We start from the raw sequence: 23,267 nt of genomic DNA, 5'->3' as shown, positions 1-23,267 counted from the left end.
TGATGTGGATAGGGGATATCTTGAAACAACCGTAATACCACTTTAAAGATAACTTCAAATAACCTTTAAATCTTGATAAACCACACTGATGACTTTGTATAACAACAATGCATAACTAATGTCCCTTTTGCACGGACCAATAATCAGCCCAATTATTGAGTGTGAGTGTTAGTAGACAAGCTCATTCCCAATAATTGGCCTGTGTAAAAGATGCTGGCGATCACCCAGGGAACAAGCAAACTCTTGTTCATCAGGTAGCGATTGGTTGTCCACATATAGCAGAGGAGATTGCTGTATGTATGTTCAACCATCACCTGCTGACAGTTGGGCCATCTCCGGAATGTTTGCTTCGTTACTGATAATTGGCTGAAATATCAGTCCGGACTGTAAGACCTCAGAATGTGCAGCCTCCCGGAGATTTTATAGGCTTATCCTAAAATATAATATATCTAGTCCTAAGTAATGCTCTACGTAGGCTCAGTTATTAAACCGTTTAGCAAGCACCTTGTTTAGCAGATATTTAAAGTATACATAGTATAGTATGCACAGTAATCGCTTTATAGAGTTGTGCCCACTTTGAAATCACATATCGCTTTGTAGTGTAGTGGCCAGATGCTGTTCACTTTGAGAGTCTGCATCCTACCGGTCCCTATCAATCGGGCAGAAGAGGGAGGTGCTGGGAGGAGAAAGGCCCAGAGCTAATGTTGCACAGAGCGGCTCCGGCTCACCCTTGTTGCACCTAACAGCTAATTAAAATATTGAATTAAAGTGTCCTCCCCCTTCCCCCTGGATTGCATCGGTGATTCTGGCACATAAAGGTATGATTATAACATGCGGCTAGAGCCCTGCCTGGTATTGTGGCCAGTGGATTTTGTTGATGACAGAATCTCTTTAAAATCATGACTACAGTTTTCAGAAGCGGTACAGTCATTACAAGTTTCCTAAAATTGCTTTTTCAAATAGATGGCCCCTTTGACTCGTATAGACATGTTTTTTGGCACATTTTTTCATAGACTAAGAGGTGTCACCAATCACCTCTGGTCATTTGTTCAGAATGCTTTGGACAGAGGTGGGGTTCTTGAGTCTGTCCACCATTCTTTTGCATTAACCAGGTTCACCAAGTGATTGCACCACTTTGGTCGGTTTCTTTTTATTCCGGTACCTCTGGGAAGCAGGCACAAAGCATTAGGGCTCTTTCACACGAGCGGATGCCGTGCAGGTAATCTGCTGCGTGAAAGAGTGCCAAGCCCCGCTCCGGACAGCAGAGATACGGAGCATTAACATGATTGATAACGCGCCGTGCTTCTTTGTGATCTTTTTGCTACAAAATCACGGTGACAACTTTATCTCACTGTGATTTTGTAGCAAAAAGGTTACAGAGAGGCATGGAGCGTTATCAATCATGTTAATGCTCCATGTCTCTGCTGTCCAGAGCGGGGCTTGGCTCTCTTTCACATAGCAGATAACCCGCACGGCATCCGCTCGTGTGAAAGAGCCCTTATACTGTATACGAGAAGAATGGCACATTGTAAAAAGTCCCTGTGTCTCACTTCCTCATTATTATGACGGTTGAGCTAGCTTAAAATGTCTCTTTGATCTAAAATACAAGTTAGTCCTACCTGAGAAGTTGTGACTGAGCATTGTATCTGTTACCCAACCAGGTCACCTGCCAGAATAGGCCTGTTTTGGTGACCATACCTGACATGTTCCTCCTAAATCCAATTGACCGCTCACGATACCTGAATGTGTTGCGTGGGAAGGGGCAATCCCCAAACACCTAGTAATGAAGATAATCCCAGCAACGTTTGTTTTTCTGAATTAATATGCTTTTATTTCATCCACAGATAATATGATACAGGACGCGTTTCGGCCCGTTCAGCCTTTCTCAACAGCGTTTGAGAAAGGCTGGACGGGCCGAAACGCGTCTTGTATCATATTATCTGTGGATGAAATAAAAGCATAATAATTCCGAAAAAAAACGTTGCTGCGATTATCTTCATTACCTGACGTGTTCCTCCAACATAGTCTAATTCCTGAGCAAACAAACTTCTGATTTGTCGGATCATGTTTCAGGCATGCCAGACTTAGTTTTTTTTTAATAATACAATTTATTGGCATTTTCTTATAACACACGACACTGAAAAAAAAAAAATGAAATAAAGGGAAGGCGCAACTTCCGTAAATAAATGTGTAAGTGAATTGTCAAGAAGAGTACATTGAAGCGGCAATAATTAAATAAGTATTGGCAGTACTTTTGTATCTCCTTTCGGTAGATCTCTGAAGTAAAAATATAACAGCCCAATCATTAAGTAGAAAACAAATACAAAAACAAATGAAGCCATCAACAATAGAGGTCTGTCGGGGTCAGGTCGAGTAAAATAAATCTTCTGGTTCAGATGCAGATAATACACTCATGGTAACACTGTTTACTACTATATGATTCCATTGACACGTCCGCAAATGGGTCCGCATCCGTTCCGCAATTTTGCGGGTTGGGTGTAGACTCATTCATTCTCTATGGGGACAGAAAAGATGCGGACAACACACAGTGTGCTGTCCGCATCCGCATTTCCGTACCGCGGCCCCGAACTTCTGTCAGCAGCTCCGCAAAAAATAGAACATGTCTGCAATTGCGGACAAGAATAGGACAATAGGCAGTTCTATGGGGTTGCCTGCCCGGTGTATTGCGGATCCGCAATACACTACGGACGTGTGGATGGACCCTAAGTACAATCAGATCTGTGTGATAGCGTAGTAATACATATAAGATGCCTATATGAGACAGTTCTCCCCATTTCCACCTAGATCCAGATCGTGATCATGGCGGTCTTTAATGAACCAGGCCATGTTGGAGTATGGCGATAGTAAATGAGTCGGTTCCACCGGGGAGTGGAGTGTATTTATAACCGGAGCCCATTTAAGGATGAAGAGAGATGCACCCTTACATCCCTGTCTTTCTACTTCTGATTGATCCATAAATAAATATTTGACCTGGTGAAGGACATCTTCTACCACCGGGGTACGTCCTCCAAACCAGTGTGGCAATCGGCATCGCTTTGCTATCAAGGGGTTTTCCGGTTTGCATCAACATCCTTAACAATCATTTATGAAGGTAGCTGTAATTCTGTAGTGCATTTCTTTTACCTTTATTGCTTCTATCTTCTGTTCTGGGCTGTGGGCACATAATCACAGAGGCAGTGATCAGGGTGTGTCTATATAACTAGCGGGGTAGGAGGAGCTGGGCATTGTTAGGAGCGGTGCTGGAGCTGTGGCACAGAAAGGAGAACTGCATCGTGGGTTTGGTTGGATACAGCAACAAGAAGTGCTACATACAGGATGTAGACAAACCAGAGTGATTTGTTTACATGGAGAAAATGGGTTGGGAGAGTCCAAATTGTAAAAAAAAATTAAAAGAAACATTGAGAATATGTACATATGTAAGCTTTACTTTAGCATATCTGTTAAAACTATAGTAATCCTAGAAAACCCTTTTAATGGTCCTCCTTTGTAACCATGTATTTTTTTTCCCAGTGTTTCTAAAATGTACAATAAAGCAACTTATTAAATTAACATTTTGTCTCCAGATCCTATACAGAATTTAGTGTCTTTATGGTTAAAAAGCACACCAACTCTGATCCTGAAAATACATTCCCTTTTATCGCTCCCCTTATTTTTATTAACTTATATTTGGTATGTTGATAACATATGGAAGAGAGTTTGCCTGCACGATCACACTGCGGAGTTTGGAGTCTGTTATCATGGAGATGCATTCATCTCACACCCGCTTTTAGAATCATTGAAAACAGTGGACCTATTCACATGGCCTGTATTTTTTATATATATATATATATATATATATATATATATATATATATATATATATATATATATATATATATATATATATATATATATATATATATATATTTTTTTTTTTTTTTTTTTTTTTTTTCCATCAAATCATTTTTATTGAGTTTTTCAATTTTATACACAAATGGCTAGTATGTAATGATTTGAATGAACAGACGTAGACCCAATTTGGGTGCAACAATAGTCAAAGACTAAACATATACTGTTATATAACCCCATCCCCCCCTCCCTCCCTACCCTAACCCGCCCCATGCCATGTTGACATTACACCTATCCCTTTTTCTCGATTTGTGGTGTTATATTCCTGCTCCCCACTAAGTTCTACCCGTCGATAGAGCTGTATAATAGTGTTGTCATTAGCTCATTGTCTAGCAGGTCACCCCAGTTGCATGGTTAGAAGGCGCCTGGAGGGCAATCCTGGCATCCGTAACCATGGTCCCCAGATAGACCCAAACTTCTTAATTGTTCCTCACATGGCCTGTATTTTAATGACTGGTGAATAATAGGCATAAAAAAAAGGATATGTCCTATTTTGGCCGTTTTCACGGACCGACTGCCACTATGGAATTGAAGGGGAATGGTTTTTAATGAAAGTATATGTAAAAAAAAAAAAGCAGCTGTTAAAAATGGACAGTTTTGCCATTTTTTAAGGCCTTTTTTTTAACGTTCATGTGAATGTACCCTTAGGCTGTTTGTAAAATTGCGTCATTTTTCATTTTAGTTGCATTGGAGCACAAAACATGTTTGTGAAGGAGGAACTAAAAGAGTCCAATACACCGAATCCTCTTTTGCATGTATTATGTTTGCCCACTTTGGTCGGCTAGCACCTATAGGTGGTTGGCATATCACTCATCCTTCTGAAAAATCCTGCCAATACAATTGTGATGTCGGTGTGCGTGTTCTGCATTGTAATTGTGAATCTTTTCATACAGGATCCCAACTGGTACAAAGCAAAGAACAAAGTTGGCCAGGTTGGCTTTATACCTGCCAACTATGTACAGAAGAGGCAAGGAGTAAAAGCTGGAACAAAGCTTAGTCTAATGCCGTAAGTATATCTGGCATGATGGGAGTGCTCCTTGTGTACGTTTAGAAGGTGTTCTTTATAGTGCTAGTTCTCTTTTTGCTACAATACATAGCAAGGCCTCCACTTGCTGACTATCAACAGTGTAGATTTCCTTCCTATGTTTATTATCACCACATAACCAGTTCCATAGCGTACCAATAGATCTGACCATGGTTTCCCCATCCACTGCCTGCAGACCACATGTCTCAAGAGGGAGAAAGCCCAGAAGCTGAACCAACAGCACCAGGCTATACTGTTCTGGATGCTCTTTGAGGAGGACAACAAATACTGCGCTCACCACGAGGCTAACGGCGAGTCTATTACTGACCCGCCCTTAGCCTTGCAGTTAGCGCAATCTAGGTTGTCCTCCTCTCAGTGTAATATATACACTCCTTGTATGAGTAGACCCGGTGATGTATGCAGGCAGGCTGATCACCCGGCTAGTGCCCACTCTGCACCCCAGTTTGCCATGTTATGTGTTGATGCTATCCCTAAATATTGTCTGTAAGCTCCAGGATTCATATATTTGCCCTGTGAGAATGTGACATGCCTGCCATAAAAATGAGCATAATATGTATTTTAATAGGATATGACATCATTGCCCTCAAATATAACTGGTAATTATAGGTAACTGGTCACATGACTCATACTGATAATGCTTGTAGTGATGGGATGTATAATTGTCAGGGACATTGATGGGCTGATGAGTATGAAGGTCTGGTTATAACATACAAGGTCCTGGGTGAGCAGCCCCAGAACTTGGAACAGGCATGGGCCCTGAAGCTTCTGAAGCAGTGCACTGGCCGTGTGTTGTGTTCCATTTTCTTACCACTAAGGGAGCTGTTGAGGTAATTCCTGGGTGTGGTCGGCTGAGGTGAAGCTCAGGGGCGGTGAGTGTGACACACGTGATATATGTGGCTATTACACACCTGTCACATAGTATGTGTTCTCAGGAGTGGTGAGTGTGACACACATGTGCTGCACATGTGATATATGTGGCTATTACACACCTGTCACATAGTATGTGTTCTCAGGAGTGGTGAGTGTGACACACATGTGCTATACATGTGATATATGTAGTTATTACACACCTGTCACATAGTATGTGTTATCTCAGGGGCGGTGAGTGTGACACACGTGTGCTGCACATGTGATATATGTGCCTGTTACACATCTGTCACATAGTATGTGTTCTCAGGGGTGGTGAGTGTGACACACATGTGCTGTACATGTGATATATGTAGTTATTACAGACCTGTAACATAGTATATGTTGTCTCAGGGGCAGTGAGTGTGACACGTGATAAATGTGAATATTACACACCTGTTACCTCCATGGGTGGAAGTATTGTAGCATTGTTACAGTAGGTAAAATAAATAACTGATTAACAATAATTTAGTATTGCATCGTATTTAAAATGAACGTGGGCCGTCAGCTGGAAATGTTTTCTATGTGTAGCTGATATATCCTGCCTGGTTTGAGACCTGCTGAGTGGCAGAAATGTAATCAAGTAAAACACAGAACATTTTATGAGAGTGTGTGTTTTTTTATATTTTCTGTTTGTAGACAGGTCATAAACATGGGCCTATCTTTTTACATTGAGAGTCTAAACTATAAGACGTAAATCACACATGCAGTTTTATGAGCCAAACTCAAGAAGGAAAAAATGTGACATAAAGACTTGTTTTTATGCCTTTCTTTTGTGTCCACCCGTTTTAGACAAGTTTGGTTTGCTGACAAGTGAGGTATATATGGTGTTCTAATAGGTGCACTGAAATTTTAAAGTTTTGAAGCTAAAAGGTATGTGTGTAGCAGGGGGTCCAACAAATAATGCTTTCAAAAGCCAAGATGCATTAGATAATCCTCAGTTCTATAGCCCCCTGAAATAAAAATGTCCTAAATTTATATTTAAAAAAAATCATGGGGCACCCTCATAACCGCTTTAGGGAAATGCCACCCAGCGCCTTACAATCATGGCCTCCCTCATGCAATTTGTCACCAATTTGCATCTTTTACTATACGGTGAATAAGCTCCATTCGCTGAATTTGGTGTACCCCTTTAAAGGGAACCTGTCACCAGTTTTATGGTGTCCTAACTAAGGGCAAAATAAATAAGTGACTGATTCACTTAGTAAAATGCTGGGTCACTTTCTTTTATTGACCCAGTCAATCTGCCAACATCTTGTATTGAAAAGCTCCAGCTGATAATGATGAGTCATGAATATTCATGAGCTCCTGACTCTCCCCGCCCACCTGCTGCTGAGTGACAGTAATTTTCCATATGAATCAGCAGCAGGTGGGGAGGGGAGTGGCTATAGCTCTGAATTAAATATACACTGGACTCAAATCAGCTCATTAGCATGTGGCATATTTGTGTGTATATTATGAGGTAACCATCTGTCACACCAGTAAGTGAATACATCTAAGGCACTTTTTAGTAGTTAATGATTGTATATAATTAGTTAGATTATAATCAAATATCCACGTGACAGGTTCCCTTTAACCATGCAATTCCAGTACTCTTATTTTATGAATCCTAGGATTGCTAGGTGTTACTTCTCCGTTTTTGGTCACATGGTTTTACCTTCTATTAACCATTTCCCTATCAGCTGGTCAGACGCTCTTTTTTTAATCCCTTTTTGTTTTTGTATAAACATTTGGGGAACATTATCTAATGCTACTTCCTGGTGCTGTAGTGAGCGTTCACTGTGTGGGTGTGCTGCATGTCACACACGTACAGGAATGACGGCAATGTCTCAAATTTCATTATCTTCCTCTACAATTTCAGGAAATTTCAGTTTGATATATTTTTATATATTATAGTTATGTGCCATGTTAGAAAACATTGAAGTTTTTTCTAAACTTTATTATTATTATATTATTATTCATTATAGTGCCTACATGAGTACAGTAGTAGTAGTCCTACCTTTATTATACTCTCTAGGTTATACAAAACAAGCTTCACAGAAATAGCGAAGCAGAATGATTTTACGAGCAGTTTTCGCTGTGCATTTGTGCTGGATCTCTTTAAGGGCTCATGCACACAGATGTATTTTTGGTCAGCATCAGTTTGTCCGTTTCGCGGCATCCGCAGAAATATCAAACATGTTGTATTCTTGTCTGCATTCCGGACAAGGATAGGACTTTTCTATTATGGCCTGAATGTTCTGTTCCACAAAATGCAGAATCCACATGCCTGGTATCTGTGTTTTGCGGATGCGCAATTTGCAGACCTCGAAAACTGCATGTGCATGAGCCCTAACAGAGATCTGAACAAGACCTTGTTTCAGACCCTGACCTTGGTACTGTGGCCTGCATAGAGCTGTATCACAGCTTTCTGAATGCAATACACAGTACACATAAAGGATCTGATATCCTTGAAAACCATAGACATTGTGTACACTTTATGTGATCTGTACATTATGTACAATAATTAAGGGAATAGGGAAATTGTCCCTCTTAAGTGGACGCTTCCATCGGAAAAGTTTTTTGTTTTTAATTTAATATTTATAAAATCTTTAATGTTCTCATCGGGCTTGAACCCCTCAATATTCATAGAAAACAAATTTTCTTTTTAGAATTTAGTCTGTTTTTCTTTCTCATTTCTGCAGTACTATGCCATTGAAAATTAAATGCAAAATGTTTTCCTTCTGTAGCAGTCAGCATAGAGATAAAACTCCTATATACAGTAGATAATCTATTTTTAGTTTATCAATGCTGTGAGGGGAAGATGTTATCTGAAGGTTGATATGACGATGGTAGGTGTAAAATTAGGATAACTTTGACAGCTCTCTTATTCTCTTGATAGGCCTACATAAAGGTGGCCATCGGGGAGCATTGCATTGATTAGTGTAGTGTGTGATGCTCTAATTGAGCGAGACTGATTTCCATGCTAAAAGTTGAAACAAAGAGGAAATGAAAGAGACAAGGCAGGAACTAAAATATATGGAGTGACATATAGGCTGTTAATATGTGATCAATTTTTTTAAAAAGGGGTTGTCCCAAAAAAACATATTCAGCAGTTTTCAAACCAGAACCTGAATCCTTTTGTAATTGCATGTAATTAAACACTTAGCATAGCCACTGAGCTGCTCTATAAAATGTATCTGTATAGCGCCACCTGCTGTCTGTTTTTTTTATTTCTTCATCCGGCTCACTGAGATGGCCGCACATGCTCAGTTTCATCCTTCAGCTGCCTCCTGAGCTGTGACGGGGAGAGCTGAGACACGCCCCCTTAGCTGCAGCAGATAAGACCCTCCCCTTGAGCTGTCAGCTTGATATAAATCTAGCAGAGCAATGAATGGGGAGATCTCTGGATCCATGTGAGGTACAGGGCTGGTTCTAGCTTTGTTAGAAAGAGACTGTCATGTACTATATGATCTCTGAATTTAATTTTTTTACGTTAGTCATGGGACAACCCCTTTAATGGATGCGTCCCTCTGAAGGCCCCAATATACTTCAGTGTATTACCGGCTGAAGTTGTTTTTTTTTGTGGACTGGCCAACAAACTAATGTGTGGGTAGCTCCCAACTCTCTCCTAGCAGATGGTGTCGGGGCAGAGAGGAAACAATTTATCTGATAATTTTGTTCTGGGAGATGAGCCTCTGCCAGAGGTGTCTGGATGCAGCATGCTACTTTTAGTCCTTTGAAAACGAATACAAGCTTAGCCAAACCAAGCATGTATGGAGGATTGACGGAGAGCATCAATCATCTAGTTACTAAAATGAGTAAAGAGCATAACAACTTTTCAATCGGTCGTCTGCTTTAAGGCTGTATTTTCTGTGCTGTTGTGTTGCATTCTTGCCTAACCTGTTAACTGATGTACTTGTGATAACTCCAACTATGCAAGGCGGTGTCACCACCCTTACTTTGTCATCTGTGGGAGCTAAAGTGTTAAACATAAGTGTTTTTTATGCTGGTGGTTTGAAATGTGTGACCCAAGTAAAGTTATTTTAAAGGGAACCTCAAAATTTTAGTTCAGTCTGTGGGCAACATGTTTTAAAGCAGAAGGAACTGAGCAGATTGGTATATAGTTTAGTGGAGAAAGAGATTCAGTAAAACTATTTTATTCATATCCAGCCCTTCAGTTTCTGTGTTTAGGAGTCCAGTAGGCGGTTTCGGTCAGTGGTCCCTTTAGCAGATTGGAAGAAAGGAATCTGCTGATCGCTAGCAGTGTAGACCAGAGTATGGCGAGGAATGATCACTAATGCCATCGCTCTTCCCCATACTGTCACTTTCCACTGGGAAATGATCTTTTATGCTGCACAAAAAAATCCTTTCACTCGATAAACAAGCGTTTTGCTCGTTCATTGGTTAATTGGCGGTGCAGTTACACCGCAGGATCACTAGCTACGCTGGTTAGCGATGATCGTTTCAATTGTCAGGCCTGTAAAGGGCCCATGAGTAACAGCCTTCCACGTTTGACTCCTGTGCCCCAGAATTAGCAGAAATGAAAATGAAGAAAGCCTAAGTTACACTGAATCTTTTCCCACAAAACTACATCTCGATCTAATATTCTCTAAAACATGTTGCCTGCAGATTGGGGTGAGCTCCCTTTTAATTCAGATATTTCTACAAATTCTAGTACAAATATATAGTTTTTTTCAGTATGTTTGACTGTGCACTTATTGCTTAAAGCTGATTTACTGCTTGCTGCAGTTCCTCTGCCCTTTTGCCCTGTAGCAGCGGAATTTAACATTGCCATTTATGGTTTAAATGTCAATAGCACTTCAGTTCCTGAATTCAGATAGAAAGACTTTATTAGAATTTTTCAGCTATTAACGTGTAGCGTTGCATTTAAAGATTACTCACTAATCGATGACCCCATTTCCCTTTCATTGTCTTGCAGATGGTTTCATGGTAAAATCACGAGAGAGCAGGCTGAGCGATTGTTATACCCTCCAGAAACGGGCCTGTTTCTTGTGCGAGAGAGCACAAACTATCCCGGGGACTACACACTGTGTGTGAGCTGTGAGGGTAAAGTGGAGCATTATCGAATTATCTACAAAACGGGCAAGCTGACGATTGATGAAGAGGCATACTTTGATAACCTCATGCAGCTGGTGGAGGTAAGGGGCTTTACCTAGATTGCTCATGGTTCAATTCCTTAATTCATTGTGATATGATACGTGTGACTATTTTTTATTTCAAAGCTGACGACTGAAATGAATCATGCTATGTTATTCACAATCTGAAGAAATAATAGATAGATGGATGGAATAATGGATGAATGGAGAGAGCGAGAGAGGTGACGCTATTGACCTATATATGTTGTGCTTTGTAGAATAGAACTGCTCAGTTTGAGTTGGTTTCAGCTTGTAGTCCCCAGTTGATGCCGTCTTTTGACAAGTCTCTGTGACATGACCATAAAAAACAGAGTTTAATTTTAATTGGCAAGGCTTAGTGGAGAATGTATAAACATACGGCCCTGTATCAAAACTCACAATAGAGGTAACACTGAAAGCTCTGCCTATGCCTCTGGGCTTTCCAGGCTCCTGGTATTGATGAGCTTGTTTCAGGACAGGTCATTGATATCTGATCAGTGCGAGTCTGACACCCAGTAGCCTCCAGAGATGGATCTAGCTCTTGAGTGGATCAGGAAGCACAGCTCTGTTCAAAGTGTAGTGCCCATGCTGGGTTACTGCAGGTCTGTTACCATTGAAGTGAATGGAGTTAAGTTGCAGTAACCCAGCACGGCCACTACACTTGAACAGCGCTATACTTCCTGTTCATATTGCTAGTTCCTGTGTCGGAGATTGTAGGGAATAGCTGATTGGTGGGGGTGTAAGACTAATAGTAGCTGTTTAAGGGTATGTTCGCTTGGTGGAAAATACATGTTGTAAGATTCTGGGAACTGACCCTTTGATCTCTACAGTGGATTCTCAGTTTGCATTTTGTGGATCCACCTGCATATTTAACCCCATTCAATGGGGCAGATCTGCTAAGTGTCCATTCTTTTCTTTCTGCAACATGGATTCCAAATCGCCATGAAGCAAAATGTGGCGCTATCAATGGGCAGTTAATGTTGGCGTTCTGTGCCACAGGGTTGAACATGCATTCAATCTCTATACCCCCTCAATCCCCTAATGGAATCTGCAGGTAGCCGCTATGACAATAACAATCAGTGCAGCCTCTAGGCTCTTGGACAAGGAACATAATTTACATGTCTACCACATTTTTTGGGTGTAAAGTGATCTCTGTTCTAGTGGTGGCTCTTCATAAAGAGGACGATGTACATTCTTTAAAGGAAGTAGTGAACAGGTTTCAGAATGTTTAAGCACCTTTAGTAGCAATTTAAGTGTATGTTATTTTTTTTAGAACAAATCCCTGGTTCTATAATAAAGCTGCAATAGGAATTGAAATGCCTGTGACTTCCTCTACTTAGCGGTTGTCTCATCTTAGACATTGCTGGCATATTGGTAGGATATGCCACCAGTGTAAGAAAGGTGCAGATCCCACCACTCTTCAGAACAGGCCTCCAAAATAAAGAACGCACCGTGCAAGCGCGCCTACCCCTCATTCACTGGTTTGGGAGTTCAGAGAGTGGCTGAGTGCTGTCTCCACTATTTCCGGCAATTCAATAATGATGAATGGAGTGGGGGGCCGTGCATGCACAGTGCTCTTTCCATTCACTTCTATGGGCTATTTTTTGGAGCTCCCATAGAAGTGAATGGAGAGCATGCACGGCGCATTCTCCTTCTCTTTAGGGACCCGTTATATAGATAGGTGCAGGTCCCATCTCTGGGACAACCATCTATCTGAGATTGGTGACATATTGCTAGGATATGCCACCAATTTCTGAGATTGGTATAACCCTAATTGCTAGTTTAAGTAATTTCCGATTTATATTTGTGAAGTTTTCACAAAGACCAGTTATTTCATTGATGCAGAAAAAATTTTTTTTTTTTATTGAAATGTAGAGTGTAGAACCCAATGATGTACAAGACTTTCCTTCAGACGTGTCATTTGTGCTATTTGGTGAATGCAGTTGGTACACATATGGTGACCTAATGAGGTAGAAGCGGCATAAAATTGATGGGCTCTTCCAAGATCACAAAAATACATTTGAAGCATGTTTATAGTGTTATTAAGGGCTCATGGACACGACCGTTGTTATTTTGCGGTCTGTTTTTTCACGGGTCCGTTGTTCCGCATCTGAGTTTTTTTTAATTCTCCTCTGATTTAAGTCCTCTTCCGTTCCGTTATTGCACAAAACATATAACAGTATGGTTTCCGTATTTGATCTTTTTTTTTTTTTTTTTTTTTTTTTGCGGAACGGAAACAGTAACTTGTATTAACTAAACACATGAGCAATATGGGCTGGGCATAGCATTTCTACAGTATGGATCCGCAAAATACGGATGACATACGGATGTGTTCTGTGTGCGTTCCTATTTTTTGCAGACCCATTGACTTGAATGGGGTCTCGGACCGGGATTTGCAGACAATAATAGGACATGCACTACTTTTTTGCGGAACGTCCATGCGGACAAACTCGAACGGCATGCACACGGAGTACCTTACGTTGTTTTTGCTGACCCATTGAAATGTATGGTTCCGCATACGGTCCGCAAAAAACCCAGAATAGGAGCGGAAAGAAAATACGTTTGTGTACATGAGCCCTAAGCCTTATTCACAAGTCAGTTTTTTTAGCCAGTGATTTCCTGTCTAAATACAGAACAGGTGCAGATCTTTCCTTTATATCTTATGTCTGTGGAGGCTCCAGTCCTGGTTTTGTCTCACAATCACTGACCAAACACTAACTGTATGAATATGGCCTTAAGTGTAGTAAATCAAATATGTAGCTCCCCTCGTAGCTGCTTTGCTCAGGCTCAGTGGCTCTGTAAGGCCCCTTTCACACGGGCGAGATTTCCGCGCAGGTGCAATGCGTCAGGGGAAACGCATTGCACCCACACTGAATCTGGACCCATTCATTTCTAGGGGGTTGTGCACATGAGCAGTGATTTTCACGCATCACTTGTGTGTTGCTTGAAAATCGCAGCATGCTCCTCTTTGTGCGTTTTCCACTCAACGCAGGCCCCATAGAAGTGAATGGGGCTGCTTGAAAATCGCAAGCATCAGAAAGCAAGTGCGGATTCGGTGCGATTTTCACGCACGGTTGCTAGGAGACGATAGGGATGGGGACCCGATCATTATTATTTTCCCTTACAACATGATTATAAGGGAAAATAATAGCATTCTTAATACAGAATGCATAGTACAATAGGGCTGGAGGGGTTAAAAAAAAAAAAATTATGTAACTCTCCTTAATCCACTTGATCGCGCAGCCCAGCTTCTCTTCTGTCTTTATCTTTGCTGTGCACAGGAAAAGAACCTGTGGTGACGTCACTGCGGTCCGTCACATGATCCGTCGCCATGGTGCTGGATCATGTGATGGATCATGTGATGGATCATGTGATGGACCATGTGATGAGCGCACTGACGTCATCAAAGGTCCTATTCCTCAAATATGAAGACGGACGCGAAGCCGGGCTGCGCGAACAAGTGGATTAAGGTGAGTTAAATTATTATTATTATTTTTTTAACCCCTCCAGCCCTATTGTACTATGCATTCTGTATTAAGAATGCTACTATTTTCCCTTATAACCATGTTATAAGGGGAAATAATACAATCTACACAGCATCTAACCCAAACCCAAACTTCTGTGAAGAAGTTCAGGTTTGGGTACCAAACATGCCGATTTTTCTCACGCGCGTGCAAAACACATTACAATGTTTTGCACTTGCGCGAAAAAATCGTGCATTTTCCTGCAACGCACCAACATCTTATCCGGGCCAAAAACATGACGCCTGTGTGAAAGAGGCCTAAGGGTGCCTTCACATGCGGCAGATTTTGTTGCAGAATTTTCTGCGCCTGAACATCAGTTCTGTTCATGTGAATGGGGCAGCGACCACATGGATTTCCAAGCCCCTTTCAGGTGAATGGAACTGATTTTCAGTCACGAGAATATTCTACAGCAAAATCTGCCACATGTGAAGGCACCCTAAACTAGACTTGTCCCATGTGCAGCATGTGATTGGTGACATAGATTAGGGGACAGCGTGAGTAACCACCACCAAGTAGATAATTTGAAATAAAATCCCAGGTCTTAAAGGGGTTATTCAAGTTTATAAACACGTGGCTTCTTTCTTCCCTAAACTGCTCCACAGATTGTAAGTGTTGCTGGCCGGGCCCATGCTGCGGACCGCAAATTGCCGTCCGCAATGCACGGGCACCGACCATGGGGCAGCCGCATGCGGATCGCGGACTCATTCACTTGCATGCACTACTTATTTTTTTGCGGTGTTGAGGCACGGCCAGAAACACCACGGAATCAATCCGTAGTGCTTTTGTGGGTAGTGCTACCGCACTGCATTTCCAAATTTGTGGACCCATTCAAGTGAATGGGTCCGCATCCGTGATGCGGGGTGCACACGGCTGGTGCCCCGTGTATTGCAGACCCGCCGTATGTGGTCCGCACTACGGCCACGGCGGGGCAACGGCTGTGTGCATGAGGCCTTAGTGTTACTTTAGTAGAGCTGAGCTGCAGTACCAGAACCAACCATGAAAATGTGTAGTAGTGTTTCTGGAAGAAAGCAGTCATGTTTTTCTAATCATGTAGATCCCATCTAAGGGTAGGTTCACATTACCATTTCGTTTTCTGTTCTTCTGATCCGTCAGAAAAACTGAAAAAAAAAAAAAAAAAAAAGAAACTGATCATTATGCTCAGTTCTGGTCATTTTTTTGTTTTAGCCATTTCCATCTGAAATTATTTTTTTCCTCTACAAAGTACTTTTTCTGTCTAAAATAACGAGTCGCAGATGGAAATGGCTAAAACGGATTAAAAATGAGATACCTTAACTGATGCTTAAAATAATGGATCCTTAATTTTGTTTTGTTGACCGATCAGAAGAACAGAAAACTAAACATAATATGGGAGACCGTATTCGGACTGTTACATTTCAATGTGCTCGATACTTTGTTTTAGGGGAGATTAGCTCCCACCAGATGTTCTGGCAGTGACTTTCTCCCATTCAGAAGACATGCACGCTTGTTTTGGTATGGAGGTTCGGGAAGGAAGGCCGTCAGCCGAATGCTTGTGAATGGCCAGCCATTATGCTATTTTCTTCCTGCAGAAAGACACGACATACCGATTACTGCAAACCTTTTTTTTTTTTTTGCAAAAACTAGCATTATTATATATAACCATGTGGTGCTAACATCTTCCTGAACATGACTAACCTCCTCACCCGATTTCCTGTGCCAGGAACTGAGATAGGTTGAAACCATGCACAGCCAGTTCCTTTTATGAGCTGAGCTCTGCGGCTGTCACATTCTGTTACATCGTTTTTATAAAGCCCCGGCATATTCAGCCGTGCTGTCAAGTGGGAAGAAGTAGTATATTCTCATGTTTATAGGAATGACGTATGGGAGGGCTATGTGGTCCTCAGATTTCAGAAACTTTGCATATAAAATGTAATGAAAGAGACGTTTCATACTTGCAGCTTTGTTATACCACAATGCAACTGAATTCAATGACTTTTTTTGTACCCAACATGAAAAAAGTAAAATGTAAATATTCTCCCATAAAGCATGCACAGCATGTCTGAAGGGGACCCTGTCCGCAGGTTCATGCTGCCCTAACCACGGGTAACTTGAAATACTGACAGCCTCCTCCATTAAAATGGACTGAGTACTCTGAAACCATTTGATGTATCAGGGAAACATAATTTTAAAAAGTGGAGAAGTGTCTTGGGGGCAGCTGCCTGCTTCCCTTGACTTCATTAACAGGTCTCTTTCTGTAAGGCCCCTTTCACACGAGGGAGAATTCTGCACGGGTGCAATGCATGATGCGAACGCATTGCGCCCGCACGGAATCCAGACCCATTCATTTAAATGGATCTGTGTACATGAGCGGTGGTTTCCCGCATCACTTTTGCATTGCGTGAAAATCGCAGCATGTTCTATATTCTGCGATTTTCACGCAACGTTGAAAAGGGCTGCGTGAAAATCACATCCACAAGCAAGTGCGGATGCGATGCGATTTTCACGGACGGTTGCTAAGAGATGTTTGTAAACATTCGGTTTTTTATCACGCGCGTGCAAAACGCAGTAAATTGCATTGCACCCGCACAATAAAAACTGAACGCGATCGCAAACAAAACTGATTGGCTTTGTTTGCAAAATCGCGCAGTTTTCACTGAAAGCATCCGCAAGGCATCCAGACATAATCCGGACACGCTCGTTTGCAAGGGGCATAAAGAGAGACCCGTCAGTTATGCATACTTGGCATATCCCATGCTGAGACCCCCAGCAGTTTTCTCCAATCTGTAGGGGGAACCAGCATTATCCCCAGAGAGGTAAAGGAGCATTACATAGTTCCCACTGAGTCATTGGATTGTCTGTGTAATGCATGGGCTTGCCAGTTCCTCCAGGTAGAGAGAGAAGCTCTTTGTAGCCGCTCTCCTACAAGCATTTGAGAATTGGTTATCTATACCAGACAGCTGTGTTCATCTTTAAAGGGGTTTTCCAGCCCCTTAAAATTGTTGACCGGAAGCTCACAATGGCCTAAAACATGTCAGCTACCTGTGGTGCCACGGCTGTTGTAGAAATACAACTCCCAGCACGTACTCTTGCTTGGCTGTTCTCAGAATTCTGATAGACGTGAATGGAGCATGCTGGGAGTTGTAGTTTCAGAACAGCTGGAGTACCAGAGATTGCTGACCCGTGGTCTAGAATAACAAATCGATCAATACTCAACCGTACTGATCCCTTGGCACCACTTGCTGTGTTCCCCACCAGGCTCTGTATCCTGTCTCCAGCAATAACGATTCAACACAGACATTTACCCTCTGGAGTGAACAACCATTGAGGTCACCTCGGCAGTGGTGACATGTCAGTGTCATCATTGGAGGCCAAAATACAGAGACCAGTGGGGGACCTGGGAAACTGTGCATAGGATCGGTAAGGGGAAGTCACTTTGTTAGTCTAGGAAAAAAAAGGGCTCGACAAACCCTTTAACAACCAAAGATTGAGGCCCCATGCACACAACCGTATTTTTGGTCCACATCTGATCTGCATTGATTTCAATGGGGTCGCAAAAAGAGCCGAACAGCACACATCTGTTTGTCTGTTCCGTTAGCCCATAGAAAAGATGGAACATGTGCTATTCTTGTCCGTTTTGAAGACAAGTTTAGGACATTTCTACAGGGGTAAAAAAAAATAATAAAAAAATGGTGGCATGCACATGAACAGTATCCGTATTTTGCCTATGAGGTCACGTGAATGCGGCCTTATGCTGACTACACCGACTGATTTTTCTGGAAATCAGTCGGAAATGTGTGTGACAGGCAGCTGATTGTACCCCAACAGCAGTCTTTGGAAAGAAGCATCAGTAGTAGTAGCCGTAGACTGAATAAGTGCTCTTTACCTATGAGCTTGGTTCCTGAGCGGATGACAAAATGGTTATACAATAACGCCGCCAAATGCAGCAAATGAGTATTTGAAAACACGCATCCTCAGTCATGGCCCTCAGGGTCTGTTCTCACAAAATGACTGAACTGGGGATCTTTAACCGCTTTCTGACTGCTCTTTAAGCATAAACATCCAGTTGGTTGGCGCATATCTCTGCACAGATGTTTTAAAACGTCTGTGACAGCAGAGGTCCCCATAGAGAAGGCGGGGATGGCTGTTCCACTATCCCTTTGCTCAATGAGCACTGTATATACCAGGCATGGCCAATCTACAGCTCTCCAGCTGTTTTAAAACTACAACTCCCACCATGCTCTGCTGTAGGCTGATAGCTGTAGGTAGTCTGGGCATGCTGGGAGTTGTAGTTTTGCAACAGCTGGAGAGCCGCAGGTTGGCCATCCCTGGTATATACAGATTAGGCTCCAGTTCAACAGTCATGTGATCGCCAGGAGTCTGTGTAAGCTGCTGCGTCTTAGCAGGTGTAGATCAGCTTTCCAGTGAGGTGGTACAGCCTTGTCTAACTTCTCTGGAGGCTGTATTCCCCTGTAACTAGGGCACAATGCGTAAAAATAAATAAAGACAATAAAGTAAGTAAAAAATCCATAAAAATAAGTTTTAAAAAAAAAACGCTACCACAGCTTATTGCCCCGCCTCCAGTCACCATAACCCATTCATCCCTTATATGAAAATGACTATTCCCATATTTTACATTTTACTGGTTATAAAAACACAAAATACTAAAATAAAAATGACATAAAAATAAAGCTCCAAGTATCACTGAAAAAAAGGTGCAAAAATTATTTACATATCCAAACAGAAACTAATGGTATGGATTTCAGATTTGTGCTAACCAAAGGAACATGCGCTGTCTCGGCTGGGGTAAATGGCCCGGTAAACTGGATACCTGAAAAGTTACATGGTGTACTGTCTAGGACTCTATGTATGTTTCCGAGGTGCTCATTATAGGACTAGTTTGCTGCATTGTATCTTAGAAAAGCGCAGTGCGACTAGATAGAATAGACTACTTGAGCAAAATTTAATTCTGCTTTTTCTGTTGTAAAACAAATGGCACAACTTTCAAGTGAAATAGCGTCCACTTCCTTATTTTTTGCAATGACATCATTGTGACAAAAAAAAATATACATCTAATGAGGAAATTTGCTGTATACTATTTTCCTCATTCCTGTGAATGACTGCTGCAAGGTGAGGGAATGCATATAATATCACCCTACAAGAATAAAATGTAGCAGAGCCGAATAGCCAACTAATGAAAGAAGTAAAACACTTGTTTTCTACAGAATTCTTCTGAATTCATTACACTTTATGCAATGACATTTCTGTCCTGTGCACGACTTATGCTGTATGTGTTTATGCACTCCGCCGATAAAGAAATTCACTTCATGGGTGCAAAGATATGGATTTTTTGAAATTAGAGTATTAATAAAATCAGCTATACAGTCTAACAGTAAAATTTGTGTTGCTCATTTGTTTGACCTGAAATAGGCAAATACAATAAAATAGGCCTCATGACAATAAAATAACGCACAAAGGAGGAGTCTCTTACTGTCCACTCCCTCTGCTCATTACTGTTCTTTCTAATGTGCGAGCCTGTGAGTGTTCTTGCTGCCCGGCATGACACTTCTGACAGTTCCGTAAAAATCTATAAATAATGCATTACTTGCACATTGCTTTCATGCACACGCAGTAAAATACTGCGGCTTGTGGTTTTGTTGCCCTCTAATGGGCGTAAGGAGAAATGTCACAACGCCACAGTAACGTGTACCTTCTCAATTTCAGCACTACACTAATGATGCGGACGGCCTCTGCACCAGCTTAATGAAGCCTAAATTGATGGAGGGAACAGTGGCTGCTCAGGACGAGTTCTCTAGAAGTAAGTTTCACATAGTAAGGTTTAAATGAATCATTTCTGTAATGTAATACTATATCCTGTATTACAGCATTCCCCCATTGACTCCATTGTAATGACTGATTATAAATGACATATTATTAAAATATAATATAAAACAATTCTAAATATAAAAAATGAAGAGAGAAAAAAGTTGTTGACAAGGATTTTCTATATTCAACACTAGATACAAATGCTAAAGACCTTTAGAAGTAAAGGCCCCTGTAACATAGGCTGACACAGCGGGCAATTAAAGGGAACAAATCATTTGTTCCCGACAATTGCCTGCGCGTTGCATGAGGTGAAAGCTGCATTTAGATACGTCAATCACCTCCACTGTATTAGGTGGCGCAATCGCTAGGGTGATCGCTCGTTCACAATCTGCTGCACAGAAGTGAAGGTTTAAGAGGGTTTTCTATGACTTACATACTGATGACCTATACTCTGGCCATGTGACTGATGAAGGTGACGCCACTTGGCTTAGAGAAGGCCGCGGTGCTACCACGAGTGCCACAGTCTTCTGCAGCAGCAGATCAGCCAGACTCTGGGGGTATGACCCCCCCCCACCAATCAGATACTGATGACCTATCCAGATGATGCATGTATGCTTTCCCTTCCCACACATTGTTAACTGTATTTTTTTTATTTAGGTGGTTGGGCACTGAAGATGAAAGACCTGACGCTTTTGCAGTCCATTGGGAAAGGAGAATTTGGAGGTACTTATTTCTTTCCATCAGTTGTCATTGAAGAGGCAGTGCAGCCCGTAAACTGATATATTATGTTATATTAGGTGAAGAGTGGGATTTTTTTTGATACAGGTTTTTTTTATCTCATACTTAGTTAATCCACAAACATCCTGAGCTCATATGGTTGTAATTCAAGGACCTGAAATCACATTTTTTCTATTTTCTTTTTTCTCGATAAGACAGCAGAGCAAGGCACAGATACAGATATGCTTTAGATTAAAGGGTTTGTCCAGGATTTTTATTTTATTTTTTGAAATCCCCTTGACCCCAACAGGACCCGAGAAGAAATGCTTTTAGCTGCTCCTCTTCAGTAGGTTTCTTTTCGGTCCCCATTTGTCAACTTCCTGTACGGACGGTCACTTAAGTGTCCCCGAGAGGCATGTCACTGATGGGTCATGAGACACTTGGGGGGATATCACAGCTGATACCAGTCATTGGCTGCAACCGTGCATGTGACCCTGTCCATGTGGAAGTTAACAGTGAGCACTGCATATCTGGTGAAGAGGACCAGGGAGCTGGTTCTGAGCGGTGGGGAGCATCTAAGTGCATTTCCTCCTTTTGTCCTGCTGGCTTCAGGGGGAAATGTAAAGAAAAATCCTGGACAACCTCTTTAATGTTGTGTGAACCCACCTATAGCATCAGTACTGCCCAACCATCTCATGTTTATAGAGACTTTCTGAATCTCCAGAGAACGGCAGATGCAAACTCCCGAGGTCAGGGGAGATGAGGATCAGGTAGTTGGATTTCCACTGCCCCATTATTTTGTTCTCATGCAGATAAACCCCACCTGACAGCGGCTTCCTCCCCTTTCCCCTTCAAAAAACACACACACACTTGGCTGTACCGAGTGTGCATGTGTATGGGAGGGAGATCGGGATAATAAATGTAGGATGAATGAGCATTCATTTAACAGCTAAATTGTATGGACAACTTTAGGTAAAAACTCGCTAACAGTGTCAAAAGGAGTAGTTCTCGGACTGGTACCTGATGGTAGATGTAAATCTGTCAGTATATGAAGTGTCCACTCAGGGTACATCTGGTGACAGTCCAAATTTTATACAGAAACCTGATAATTGCCTGATGGCCTAGTTAATAGAAAGATCATACTCGGATGAAATTGGCTGGCCAAAGTCCTGATGTCTGAATTAACCAAAGCCTGATTTTCTTTCAACATGGGCATAAATCCGTTTTTATAAAAATCAACAGCACTTTTTGCCCATGCTAATGTACAAGTATCCTGTAGTTTCTGCATATTTGTATCATCCATAGTAATGGAGACTTTATTAGGTTTTTATATATTTTTTCTTGAACTGTTAAGGTACAGTACAAGCTCTGCGAGTATATTATACTAGATAGGAAAGTACTGAGTAGCGTTCAGCGAACTTGTGTTTTAAGTTTGGGCTATCGAAGAATCCTGATATGGATTCTGCTACCTAACTGGATTCGACGATAACCTGACGCCAAACTTAAAACCCACGGTTTCTCAATACTAGCTCTGAGTTATCATCCCCCTACTCGCTTATACCACCACCCTATTTAAAGTGGCTCTCTCATCAGAATATACTGCCCTGTTGAAGGTCAGCATGTTAATATAGAGAGACTTCCACTGTACTATTAGCCAAAATACGTTTTTTTTTTTTTCTGACATGTGGGTTAATAGAAGCAATCAAAGAATGTAGCGGTTGCATAGTTATGAGGGGAGCGTGCCCCTGATTCCTCCCTCCTGGCTCACAAGTGACTGCTGCTATTTCCTTGTACGTACTGCAGCTATCAGTCACTGTTGAGGCGGGCAAAGCGCTTACGGCATGTGCTGTTTGGACTAATAGTACAGCGGGCGTGTCTCTGTAAACTGTACCCTTAACTTGGACACATATAATGGGGACAGATGTGCTTTAAAGTGTACCTAAAGTTTAAACATTTTTTTAAATGGTTACAAATGCCCTAAAAATGTTTTTAATATATTTAATTGATTTTATTGTTTAACTAGCAAATCTGGCCCCTGAATTTCAGGCGCTTTTTACTGCAGCACATACAGCATCTGTATACAGCAGCCAAAAATGTGGTGTATGATTAGTGACTCCTACAACATGCGCTGCCATGAGAAGCATACTGGCAGGAGCACACATCACTGCTCACTGCAGCGCATATTGTAGAAATCGGAATCCGTACAACGCATACGTGGCCACGATGTATGGATTCTGTATGCTCTAC

General features: G+C 41.7%; 1 protein-coding gene across 1 annotated transcript in view; it reads left to right on the top strand.

Annotated features, from left to right (window-relative positions):
* The window catches only part of CSK (C-terminal Src kinase), a 103,149-nt gene that overhangs the window by 65,528 nt on the left and 14,354 nt on the right, over positions 1 to 23,267 (top strand). Inside the window, exons 4-7 of the mRNA XM_044279875.1 lie at positions 4,803 to 4,915; positions 10,782 to 11,001; positions 20,202 to 20,295; positions 20,961 to 21,026. Of these exons, the coding sequence (XP_044135810.1) occupies positions 4,803 to 4,915; positions 10,782 to 11,001; positions 20,202 to 20,295; positions 20,961 to 21,026 (493 nt within the window). The remainder of the gene's footprint in view (positions 1 to 4,802; positions 4,916 to 10,781; positions 11,002 to 20,201; positions 20,296 to 20,960; positions 21,027 to 23,267) is intronic.

This window comes from Bufo gargarizans, chromosome 2, assembly GCF_014858855.1.
Source record: "Bufo gargarizans isolate SCDJY-AF-19 chromosome 2, ASM1485885v1, whole genome shotgun sequence".
Taxonomy (NCBI): Eukaryota; Metazoa; Chordata; class Amphibia; order Anura; family Bufonidae; genus Bufo; species Bufo gargarizans.
Note: the sequence above shows the minus strand (reverse complement) of the source record. Positions and strands in the feature narration are given on the sequence as shown.